The sequence below is a fragment of the Pteropus vampyrus genome, unplaced genomic scaffold (assembly GCF_000151845.1).
Source record: "Pteropus vampyrus isolate Shadow unplaced genomic scaffold, Pvam_2.0 Scaffold72, whole genome shotgun sequence".
Lineage (NCBI taxonomy): Eukaryota > Metazoa > Chordata > Mammalia > Chiroptera > Pteropodidae > Pteropus > Pteropus vampyrus.
The window spans coordinates 4,105,498-4,117,913 of record NW_011888853.1 but is presented as its reverse complement, the minus strand read 5'-3'; the positions used below and the strand labels follow the sequence as shown (position 1 = coordinate 4,117,913).

Below are 12,416 nucleotides of genomic sequence, written 5' to 3'. Positions count from 1 at the left end.
GGCCCCCCGTGGGAACGCCCTGCTGGTGGGCGTGGGCGGCAGCGGCAAGCAGAGCCTCTCGCGCCTGGCCGCCTACATCAGTTCTCTGGAGGTGTTCCAGATCACCCTCAAGAAGGGCTACGCGGTCCTCGACCTCAAGGTGAGACGCCGCTGCTCAACGAGCCGCCGTCGGGGGTCGGGGCGGAGGGCAGGGGAGAGCGGGGAAACCTCTCACCAGCCCTGCTCCCAAAGCGAAGGCAGCCGGCGCAGACACCACACCTGCCACCAGCACGGCAGGGTCTGCATCTCAGACAGGAAAGGCCAGGAGACGTGGTCAGCGCCCACGCCCAGGAGACGAAAGCGGAAGGGAGTGTGGGTCTCGGCCGCTTGGGAGGTTGGAGTCTGTGACGTCACCGCAGGTAATAGTGGCAAAGGATGTGCTCGTTGCCCCGGTCACCGAGCCGTTCAGCCGTGCTCCCACTTCTGCGGATTAAATAATTCAGAACCACTACGAAGCGTCACTGCGTGCTCAAGATTCTGGACGGCCGCTGTCTGAACTGATGAGATAAACATTAGCGTAAACTGGTCTCCCGTCCCAAGACGCAGGACCGAGGCTTTCTATTGATCTCCTTTCCGGAAAAGTCGCTCTCTCGGCAGCCGTGTGCTAGTCAAAGACACTATGTCCAGAACGAAGCATCGCGGTGCCTGCGGCCATGTCCCCTCTACCCCGATGCTGGGGCTGCTGCTGGGGGCCAGGACGATGCCAGAGCCAGGGGGACCCTCCCCACCACACGTGGCCCTGGCAGTCCTCGCCAGGTGGCTTTGGTGGGACGCGTCTGGAGCCCGGTGCCCTGGGTCTCGGCGGGAGGGAAGGGGTGGCCTGTGGGCAGAGACCCTGTGAAGGGTGACAGGGCTCATTGTCAGCCCTGCTCTGGCACTGCCAGGCGGGCTCTGCCAGGAACGGCAACAGAATAAGCCTCTGGCTCCTGATTGTCACTGTCCCAGTGGATTCCACTCCCCCGTTGAGAGACTAGCCAACCGTGTCGCTGCTTTTTCTCCGTCGAAGCTTCTAGTCTGTGAGCCTAATCGTATCGGTTCGTTTTCACGATTATGTCACACTCTTCTCTGTCCTCATGGGGTTTTCGTTCCTGACACCTCGCCTGAGGGCCGGTCGTGGGTGCCGGGTCCTCATCGTATCGTTTTCGTCATAGGCGTGAGCTGCAGCAGCTCTGCGGTCGTGACCCCTGCACCCACGGCGAGCCCGCTGCCCCCTAGTCCTTCATTATCACCTACTGAGCGGCTCATGCGGATTCAGAGGTCAGGACAGAGACAGACTGGGCTACAGGGCCTCACACCCTTATCGGAGGAAGCAGGCTCCTGAACTGACGTGGTTTATCAGATGTGTTGTCATTGCTCTAACAATAGTGTCAGAGGAAGAGGTTCACAGTGCACGTGTCATACTGTGACATACGCGTCCTCGACGACGTAATAGGGTATAAAGCCTGTGCCATGAGCTGTGGGCGCCCACGGGAGGCTAGAGATGCAGCAGGAAAGGGGTCGGGATCCAGCCCCGAGGGACAGCATGGTCCCAAGAAAATGAGATACCATCAAGATGTGCGAGCAGAGGAGAGGCAAGGCCTGGACAGAGCAGAGGCTGGTTCGGAGACAGCAGCGTCGGGAGGTGCCGCAGAAGTCCCAGTGACCCCCACGAAGGCCGGAATCAGCCGCGCAGCGGGAAGCGGGCAGGGAGGGACGCAAGCGAGAACCCAGCAGTGGGCGGACGGGGGCTGCGCCGATGGGGCGTGTGGAGCGGGGAGGCCGAGCCCCGAGCCCACCACGCCTGGGCCCAGCTCCCCACGCCCACCCCACACAGTCCCCAGGCCGGGCAGTGGCTGGACTCTCGGGCCTGGGGAAAATGCGCACAGGAATAAAAAGAGAGAAAGAAACCCAGGAAGAAACCCTGTAAGCTGAGTGGGGGGCCGGGCCCTGGACTAAGCAGCTCAGGCAGCCCCCTGACTTCCAGCGGACACTGGACTCGCGGGCCAAGGGGCAGCCGTCAGGCCGAGAGGAGGCGGGCGGAGGCTTGACCCTGTGATCTGTGCTCTGTGACATAGGCTGGGAAAGCTCATTGTCCATCTCATACCTGTGGTCACGCCCCTCCCACCCCCCTTCCTGAGACTCTCTCCCGAATGTGGCTCCATGTCCCTCCCTCCCTCCCTCCCAGCGATGATGAGGGGAAGTGCCAGAGCAGGGAGCAGGTGTCCCTCCGTCAACGCTGTCCCTAGAGAACCGTGCGCTGCAGGCCACCAGTGACGTCCTTGGCCCGATGGCGATGGCAAGTGGAGAAGGGACCCACAGCAGCTCAGCTTCCGGAGCTGAAGATGATGTCCGCAGCGGGGGCGGTGACGAGCACGGTGGCGGTGACGAGCACGGTGGCACCTCCGACCAGACGAGAAACGAGGGTGGAGGACCAGGCGGCCAGGTCACAAGCGTGGGGGAAGCCGAGGAAACGGACCCCGTGAGCGCGTCTGAGGAGTCAGGGACACCCAGGAGGGGACGGCCCACGCGAAACGACACGGGGCGTCGGCAAGGACGGGGAGCGGTGGAGGTGGCACTCTGGGGACAGGCGTCTGCGGCCTAAGAAGGTGCAGCAGATGCCGGCGTCCCCTGGGGAAGGGCAGCCCGGACTGAAGGAAGGGCGGCTTGGCGAGACAGCGCCCAGGCCCCTGAGGGCCACCAGTCTTTCCGGAATCGGCCGCTCCGGCCGGCACCCGGCGTGGCAGGCTTCGCTCCCTCCGGCCAGGATCCCTCGCCCGAGCCCGGTCTGACCAGATCCGAACTCTCTACGTGGATGAACTTCACGGCTTCCCGCGAGTCATTCCCAGCCGCGGTCCTGCTGCCCGGGATGACCACTGGGCCCGCGTGGACAGTCAGGTCCACAGCTGGAACCCCACCTGTGCCTCTGCTCTCCAAGCTCGGGGCTTCCCTTCGAAAATTTTTTTTAGCTTGTCAAAAAATAGGAAATTCGAGGCTTGCTTTCGACCCCAGTTGCACGCCCGTCGACTCCGGCTAAGGGACCTTGGTGACGTTTTTCTCTGAACAGAGAGACACCGGGGACACGGTCTCACTTCCAGAGGGCAAGGCCGAGCCACTTGGGACACCTACGACGGACATTTTTAAAGCCTTTTAAAGAATGACAGAGGCCCAGAGGTCTCAGAGGAAAATTGGATGTCACAGATGAGCAAATCACCGAAACCTCGAAAAGTCCCACCAATACTCGGATGACACTGACAGACGTTTCGAGTGTGTGTTTTCACGCATAAGTTGGAGCATTTTTCAAAAAGAGCAAGCTACTCACTGCTCTCCCTGTCCGCGCGTCCAGACACCACGCGCGTATCGGTCACGTCACCTCTAAAGCCCCCCGGGACGGCGGCGCCGCCGTGCGCGTAGGGAGGGCCTCCCGTGTCCGTCTCCTGGTCCGAGCCTGCGGTGCATGTATTCGGGGCCTGTCTTGGGGTCTCCGTTTCAGGGCTTTTTCCCTTTGTGCGTGTGTGCCAACCCCACGTAGCACAGTTTCCCGTCCTAACCACAGCGCTCGGTGGCGTTAGGCACGCTCATGGCGCTGTGCAGCCGTCACCAGGGAGCTCCCAGACTGACGCTTTGTGCCCATTACACATAACTGCCCCTCCCCCAGCCCCTGGCACCCACCCTTCCACTTCCTGTCTCTACGAATTCGAGTGTCTAGGGACCTCGTGTGAGTGGGATCGTACAGCATTTGTCCCTTCGCGGCTGGCGTATCGTCCTCAGGCTCATCCGTGGGTCAGGATGTCCTTGCGTCTGGGGGCTGAATGACCGTGCGGACAGACCGCACGGCGCTGACCCATGCACCTGCCGGTGGGCGGTGCTGCCCTCCACAGACCCTGCACGCTGCTGGGGACGCTGACCTCCCCGTGTCCCCCGCGCGTGGTCACGGGGAGGCTCCTGACCGAGCACCCTCCAGCCGCAGACTCTCCGCATGTCCCCCCGGGCACAGGCGGACCTGAGCGCTCAGTACATCAAGTCGGCGGTGAAGAACGTCCCTTCGGTGTTCCTGATGACGGACTCCCAGGTGGCCGAGGAGCAGTTCCTGGTGCTGATCAATGACCTGCTGGCCTCGGGGGAGATCCCGGGGCTGTTCGCGGACGACGAGGTGGAGAACATCATCTCGTCCATGCGGCCGCAGGTGAAGTCTATCGGCATGAACGACACGCGGGAAACCTGCTGGAAATTCTTCATCGAGAAAGTGCGCAGGCAGCTCAAGGTGCCCGTTCCGTCCCTGCAGGGCCCCTGGGCCTCCCAGGGCGGTGGGGGTGGGGGGTTCCCTCCCGGGGTAAGGAAATCTATTAGGAGAGGGTGCTGGGGCAGCCTGATGGGCGTGGGCTGCTAGAGGTCTGATGGCCAAAGTAAGCGTTTTACACACACGCATGCGCACGCACACGCACGCACACGCACAGCAAGTTTGAATGCGTGAGTAGCTTCAGCATTCCCTCTCAGGGGAAGGGACTGAACTAACTACCCGGTTAGTGGTCAGGTGGCCACTGCCCTTGCGGGGGACGGTCCAACCCCACAGCACCTGCTGGCTCTCAGTCCTTGCTCCATGCAGTCTACGAAGCGAGTTTCTTTGTCACCCCTGTCTGGTGACCCAGTCCAATCGGCTAAGTCGTTGGGGGGCAAGGGTCCCCCACAGGTGCTCCCTGCCCCTGGCCTCTTCCTCGGTGGGGCGGCCACCTCCAGTGAGCCAGCACCATGCCTGGGAAAGGAGGAACATTACAAGGAGAGGCCACTTGTGATGTGGCCGAGGCCACCGTGAGAGAGAGGTCCCCGCCCAGGAGGGGTGCCTGGGGCCGTGTCTGTAGCCCCTTCTGTGGCTGGGTCCCAGGGAGTCCAGTCTGTCTGGGAATTAGCCACCATCCTCGGGGGCTTGGAGGAGGCTCCGTGCCCCCGGAGACCAGACCTGCTCATGGGATAGTGACCCTCCTCGTCCTCGGCCTCCTCCTCCGTCTGCCGTGGACGCCCATCCCCTACTCGGTCCCCCTTTCCAAGGCCACTCTGGGAGGGTGGGGCTGACCCTACACCCACCTCAGTGCTAGCCTAGGCCTCCGACCCTGAAGCCGGCACGTGCTCCCCAGACTTTGGGACCCGAGACCACGTGGAGCTTTTCTGGCTAAGTGAGCGTCCTGCCCAGCGGCGTGATCGGCCTCGGCGCCACCGGCCTTCTGAGCAGCCCCTCTGTGCCCTGCATCCAGGTGATCCTGTGCTTCTCCCCCGTGGGCTCCGTCCTGCGTGTGCGGGCGAGGAAGTTCCCAGCCGTGGTCAACTGCACGGCCATCGACTGGTTCCACGAGTGGCCGGAAGACGCCCTGGTGTCCGTCAGTGCCCGCTTCCTGGAGGAGACCGAGGGGATCCAGGTGTGTCACTGGGGCCCGGCACCCTCTGTCACCCTCCGTCACCCCCCGTCACCCCCCGTCACCCTCCGTCACCCTCCGTCACCCTCCGTCACCCCTGTGCTGACGCTCACGGGGCCGGGAGGATCCCCACCCTCTGCCTCCGGGGCCGGGATTTGGGTGAGGTGAGCAAGGTACTCGCCTTTGGTGCACAATGTAAGGAGCACCCAAAACCTCAGTAATCGAGACCGGTGACGTTTGGATGCGACGTTTTAAAAACCAATACTGATGTTAAAAAATTCCCAGGGGATGAAATTGCAAACAGATGCGGGCTGCTGTGGCGGCTTCTCAGCCCCGTGTTACTGTGTCGGGGACAGAGTCACTCAACCAGCGCGGGGCTCCCGGCCCCACGAGGCCGGCTCAGGAAGGTGGACGCCCGTGTGCCCACGGCCCGTGTGCCCACGGCCCCTGGCAGGGCTGACCGGAGAGCCCGCATCACGGACACGAGGGCCCACGGGCGTCCTTCTTCCTCTGGCCGCGGGCCCCGGCACGGCCCCGCCCACCTGGACCTGCCCCTCTTAGACGGCGAGACCACTGGGGATGTAAGCCCCCTCTGCTTTGCTTCTAAAGGGTCTTGCTTCTCCTGAGAGACGGGGGCCACGCTCACCGTCCGCGCGCCCTGCTGGCCTAGCAGTGACCCGTGTGCCAGCCAAGGCGGTGGAAGGGCCACAGGCCGGGATAAGTCCCACTTTGTCACCACGATTCATTTATTTCGAACAGACGTTGTTATTTGGGAGGATAAAATAAACCTGAAGTTAACTTTCCCCCAGTTTTTAAAGACAGAATCCCCTGCTTGTCGTCTCTGGGGTGCTCACTTTCAGGGTTGGCCGCAGTTACGACCGGCGTTCCATCTGTGCCCCGAGTGAAATGTAGATGTGGGTCTTTGACCCCCAAGACAGGCTTCCTGGGAGCAGGAAATGCCGCCCCCACCCCCACCCGATGGACGAACACGTTTCCAAATTAACCTGAATTAAAATTAAAGTCACTTAGACAATTCCTGGGGCAAAGCTCCCAGTGCCTGTCTTCGGGCAGGTGGGGTGGGCGCAGGTGGTGGAAGACGTGACCCTGGCATGGAGGGGGCACAGAGCAGGCTGGGAAAAGGAGCCACCGAAACCCTAGGACCCAGCACAGAAAATGCACGGTAAATGCCGGCTGAGCGGCCCGGGTCATTTGAGCACCGTCGGGCCCTGTGCTTTGCCAGGGACGCAGGTGTGTGAGTGTGTGTGACACGCAGAGGTGAGAACAGTGATCAGCTCTGATGTGTCCCGGCACTGACCAGAGCCCTGGGTGGCACAGCGTCACCAGCGTCCGCGACAGCCCTGGCTCGCGACGCCTCATCTGCCCATCGAACCGCCCAGGTCGGGGGAGGGGCCGCGTCTCATCCAGGGTCGCCGGCAAGTGAGGGAAGCCCCACCTTGCGATTCCCGGTGGCCGGCAGCCTCCTCTTCCCCGGGCCCCTCCAAGAGGGAGGCCAGGGTCCCCCAGGATGGGAGCAGGGAGTGAACAGCCGGTCCCGCCTTTGCAGCCAGAAGTGAAGGCCTCCATCAGCCACTTCATGGCCTACGTGCACACAACGGTCAACGAGATGTCCAAGGTGTACTTGGCCACCGAGAGGCGCTACAACTACACCACGCCCAAAACTTTCCTGGAGCAGATCAAACTCTACCAGAACCTGCTGGCCAAGAAGAGAACGGAGCTGGTCGCCAAAATCGAGAGGCTGGAGAACGGCCTGATGAAGCTGCAGAGCACAGCTTCTCAGGTAGGGAGGGCAGGGCCTCGGAGGCGGGTTCCGGAACCTTCCTGGGCCCCCGCCGCCCCCGCCTGCACGCCAGGAAGGAAGACGGACGGGGCTCCTGCCCCGCAGAAACTCCCGCTCTCAAACTCAGCGAGCGAGCACGGCTTACGACGTAACGGGCGGATTCGAAGCGCTTTCCGGATGCCAACGCCATGCTGAGCGCTCACGTCGGCCCCGTGTCTGGCGGGAGCGGGGAGGAGGGGGGCACCCGTGAAAATGCGTCCACCCCGGAACGCCCTTGGCCGTGGTGCCCGGAAGGAAAGGCTTCGGCCACACTCAGTTAGTTTCAGGACGTCCTAAGTTTTGGGTTTTCTGCAGGCTTTAAATGTCCTCGACGTGTAGTCCCGGCTTCTTCACCCTTACGGCCCCTGTCCGTATCCGAGGGAGCCCGGTGAACAGCCGCCACCTCCCTGCCGGGGTGTGATCGGCAGAGGGGCGCACAAACGGGGCGGCCCAGCCTTTCTGCCCCCGAGGGGCTGGCGCCCGAACCCCAGCTCTAGCGGAAGCCCCACTGAACCACAGGCAGCGCTGGACAGCGCAGGGCGGGCCGAGGCCACCCCCGTGCGGCAGGAGGGGCGTGGAGCTCTGCGGAGCCGGGAGGAGGCTGCTCAGAGGCCCGGGGCCGGCCCACCCAGCAGGCCGCTGCTTTTTTCCAAGGTCCCTTCCGGCCCCGGCCCCGGTCCCGGGACTCGGCACGTGCTCCCAGTGCAGACGGTTGTAGCAGCAGAGCCACCTGCTTGTGGCGGGAGCTGCAGAGACTGGGGAGAGCATCGCCCATCACTTAGCGCTGTCCGCACGCCCTCCCGCCGGCCGGGCCTGGGGCCTCGCACGTGCTCCTGAGGCTACGCTTTGTCCCTGGGGCCAGGCATTCTCTCGCGGCGCCCCAGCCTGCTGAGAACCCCTCGGCCCGTTGGGCCACCTTGACTGCCAACCTTGAGTAACGGGAACGTGTCTAACACTGGAGGCACAGCGGGTGCACAGCGGGTGGGTGCTCCGTGAATACTTCGCATGGAGAAGTTGAAAGATGCTTTGAAATGAGCCGTAGGGCCTGCTGCTCCGCTCGGTCCCGTGGCTGCCGTGGCCACCGGCCTGTCCCAGTGGAGGGCAGCGTGCGGTGGCCCGGCCCAAGCTTGCCTGTCTCCTGGTGTCTCCTCCCACAGGTGGACGATTTAAAAGCCAAGCTGGCAATTCAGGAGGCTGAGCTCAAGCAGAAGAATGAGAACGCAGACAAGCTGATCCAGGTGGTGGGCGTGGAAACCGAGAAGGTCAGCAAGGAGAAGGCCATTGCCGACGAGGAAGAGATCAAGGTGGAGGTCATCAACAAGGTGGGTAGATGGGGGCTTCGGGTTGGGCCCCCCGGGTGGTCCAGGCAGAGGACGTGCGTTCCCAAACCAGCATGGGGCCCCCAGATGGGAAGAAGGCTGTCCCCTAGGGAAATGCTCCAGAGCGAGGGACCCAGCCACGGGGGCAGCACCCCGGGAGCTGGCAGAAGTACAGGTTCTCAGGCCTGGGCCCCGCCGTGCGAATCGGGTCTGCACGTCGACAAGGCCGGCACGTTAAGGCTGGGAAGACAGCGCTGGAGCCTGGCCCTCAGATTCGCTGCCCCACAGCCCTCAGAAGGTCCGGGGTCACAGCCAGGGCAGCTCCCAGCAGGAGGTCCCTGTCACCGTTGGCTTGATTTCTCATCACCCCTCCCTGCATGCGTTTAAGCCATCGGTCATGGCTGCATGAGTGTTTAAATTGAGAGTGTCCCAGAAATTGTCCGCTACCTCTGGAGATGCAAGACAGTGTGACGGGCCCCTTCCAAGGCTGACAGGAGGAGGGGCCAGAGCTGGAGAGCGGAGGGCACTTGGGTCAGACGGGGTGGCCAGGAGCTTCTCATCGTCACTGTACAACCACGGTCCTCTTCGGCAGACGAGGAAACTAAGGCTTGGTGCGGTCGGCCACGTGCCGAGGACTCAAAAATAACAAGTTACATCGTCAGGCTCCCAGCCAGGACCTGCGCCCTGGGCACCCTGAACTCTGTGACCTGTGGCCGGATGTCCGGGTGCCTGCCCCTCGCCAGCCCCTGGGTGCCCCAGGGAAGAAGGAGTGGGTGCACCTTCCATGCTCCGCTCCCCTAGCCATGCCCCAAGTCATCCCTACAGCCCCGTGTGGAACGGGATGATCCACGAGCTCCTCTGCCCCGGCTGCGACAGGACTTGGTGGAGGCCTTTCCAGACTGTCCCCCTCCTGGGTGCCCAGCAAAGCCGCCAACCCCACAGCTGCTTCATTCCCGTTACCACGCAGATGCTGGTCCTCTCTGAGAGACACCAGCCTGTTGCTGGTCTCTGCTCGGCACCCAAAGGCTCAGAAGAGTGAATGGATGCGTGCATGGGTGCGTGAACGGAGGCACGCGTGCACGGGTGCGTGAACGGAGGCACGCATGCACGGGTGCGTGAACGGAGGCACGCGTGCACGGGTGCGTGAACGGAGGCACGCGTGCATGACTGCAGATGCTCACACTCTCTCAAGGGGAGACTGAACTGCACTCTGAGACGCTCCAGGAATCGGTCAGGCCTCACGGCCAGGGCTGTCTGCGTGGCCCCAGGTCCCCTCCTGCAGGGCTGGAGCCAGTGGAAAGAGCGGTTCCCATACCTGAGTCCCCTGGGCTCCTCGGGACCTGAGGGTCGAGGGGGGCGGGAGGGGAAGTCAGCGTGACGGGGCGAGACGGGGAGCCAGCCCCGCCGCCTGTGCTGATGTTCCCCGGCCGGCTTCCTTCCAGAATGTCACTGAGAAGCAAAAGGCTTGTGAGACGGACCTGGCCAAGGCGGAGCCGGCCCTGCTGGCGGCGCAGGAAGCTCTGGACACGCTGAACAAGGTGGGGAAGCGGGGGAAAGGGACGGGGACCCGGCCCGCGTGGGGAGGGAACGCCGCGGCCCCCCGGTTCCGGTGCTGGTGCCTGTCAGGTCCCCCCACCCCCCCGCGCCTGTCGTTTGCAGAACAACCTGACAGAGCTGAAGTCCTTCGGGTCCCCCCCGGACGCCGTGGTCAACGTCACGGCCGCCGTCATGATCCTGACCGCACCCGGGGGCAAGATCCCCAAGGACAAGAGCTGGAAAGCCGCAAAAATCATGATGGGCAAGGTGGACACCTTCCTGGACTCCTTGAAGAGGTTCGACAAGGAGCACATCCCCGAGGCCTGCCTGAAGGCGTTCAAGTGAGTAGGGGCTCGGCCGCGCCACGGGGGGCTCCGCCAAGCCCAGGCGCCGCGCAGCCCCGGAACCTTCCCCCGCCGCCCCTGGCCCAGGCCGGGCGCTCCCAGGGGAAGCCCCTCGCGGCAGTGGGGCGGGGTGGAACCCGCGGCTGGCGGCTGGCGGCCTGGGCGCATCCGGCTGCACCTGCAAACCCCTCGTCAGGACGCACACACTCAACCTGGGGGCAGAGCTCCCTCCAGGTTGGGGGGCTGGGGAAGGGCTGGGGGACTCCCACGTCTTCCCGTAAATTCCGATGCGCTATGCTGGTGAGGCACCCCACTTGTGAGCCCTCCAGACCCGCCGTCTGCATCTCATGTGGCTCCTGCCTGGACATCTGCTGGCAACCCAGCTTCAGGGTCCACCTGACCCTGACTGAGAAATGAGTCACCCCCCCGCCCGTGACCCCAGGGACGCCAGGGGAGACCCCAGCGTCTCCAGCTCCCATCTGCTGAGGAAGAGAGTGGGCGACCGCAGAACGTGTGATAAATACAGGGTGGTTCAAAGCACGAGAGGAAAGACAGGAAGGTGCTCACGGGCCCCGCCCCGGACGCCGGGCCGTCCTCCCAGCCGTCCTTCCCGAGTCCGCTCTCCCGAAGCTGAAATGGTGCCGTAGGGGACGCAGGCATTTCTTCTGCTGCTCCTTCCTCCTCGACGTTGTTGGGGCCCTCCCCCCAGTGTTGGTGAAACACCCCTGTCAGCTGCAGGCTTAACGGTCGTACGGTTTGGTACGACAGCCACAGCTGGGCCGTGACTCGGCCATTGTGCACGTGGCGTCGGGCCGTCTCCGTTTTGCCATCGTGAGAAAATGCCACGATGATCTTTTCCTCATCGCCCCTTTGCACGTTTGCCGACGCGAGGCTGACATAAACCAGAGGGTGACGGTGACGGTGACGGCGACGGTGACGGCCGTCCCCCAGCCTTGCTTCCAACCGCGTTTCAGTCATATTGCAGGTTATCCGTTCCATCTGCTGTGCATAAGGGTGTTGTCGTCATTTAGACGACACTACTTCCTAGAGCATCTACACCATACCCACGGGCAGGCTTCCCGGTCCCCCCACAAGGTAACTCCTGCACTGTCCAGTCTTTTGAGCCTCACCCTCAGGGCCGTGGCCTCACTGGCGCCCTGGGCACCTGGCTGAGGAGGCAGGAGCGGCCCAGCGTGCTATGGGGTGGCCTCTGGGGCTGCCTGGCTCTCTGTGGAACACGGTGCGGCCCCTTCGGAGCTGTGTCACCTTGGGAGGGACGCTCAGCATCTCTGGCCTGTTTCCTGCAAGCATGGTCAGGTGCTGCCTCCCACATGGCGGGAGCCGGCCACACGACCCCGAGTCTGGGAAGCTGCCACCTCCTGGCGGTGTTACTTCGGGCAAGTGGCTGACCCCTCTCTGAACCCAAGTTTTCTCGCCCGTGAGTCCTTGGAGAGTGACCACGAGGCTGGCCGTGTAAAGCTCCGGGAACAGGATAAAGCGCTGCCTCTCCCTTCGTCCAGGATGTGCGCGTAGACCAGCACCCCAGAGGCCACAATTCTGTTTCTCCTTTCTGTAATTATTAAGATAACAAAAAACTAAAATTTTCCGCGTGCTGCCCCCACCCCTTGTGATCGGTGTTTTGGGGCACACAATGCTCAGCTCACGGTCAGAGGCCCTTGCCTCGTCGGGGCGTCCTGCAGGGCCCCCACCAGCGCCCCGTTCCCTCTCCAGGCCCTACCAAGGGAACCCCACCTTCGACCCCGAGTTCGTCCGCTCCAAGTCCGCGGCTGCCGCGGGCCTGTGCTCCTGGTGCATCAACATCGTCCGCTTCTACGAGGTGTACTGTGACGTGGCCCCCAAGAGGCAGGCCCTGGAGGAGGCCAACGCCGAGCTGGCAGAGGCGCAGGAGAAGCTGTCCCGGATCAAAAACAAGATCGCCGTAAGCGCCAGCAGCACG

General features: G+C 63.3%; 1 protein-coding gene across 1 annotated transcript in view; it reads left to right on the top strand.

Annotated features, from left to right (window-relative positions):
* The window catches only part of DNAH17 (dynein axonemal heavy chain 17), a 140,822-nt gene that overhangs the window by 95,920 nt on the left and 32,486 nt on the right, over positions 1-12,416 (top strand). Inside the window, exons 56-62 of the mRNA XM_023531633.1 lie at positions 4,013-4,279; positions 5,265-5,426; positions 6,988-7,221; positions 8,418-8,582; positions 10,022-10,117; positions 10,239-10,456; positions 12,191-12,398. Of these exons, the coding sequence (XP_023387401.1) occupies positions 4,013-4,279; positions 5,265-5,426; positions 6,988-7,221; positions 8,418-8,582; positions 10,022-10,117; positions 10,239-10,456; positions 12,191-12,398 (1,350 nt within the window). The remainder of the gene's footprint in view (positions 1-4,012; positions 4,280-5,264; positions 5,427-6,987; positions 7,222-8,417; positions 8,583-10,021; positions 10,118-10,238; positions 10,457-12,190; positions 12,399-12,416) is intronic.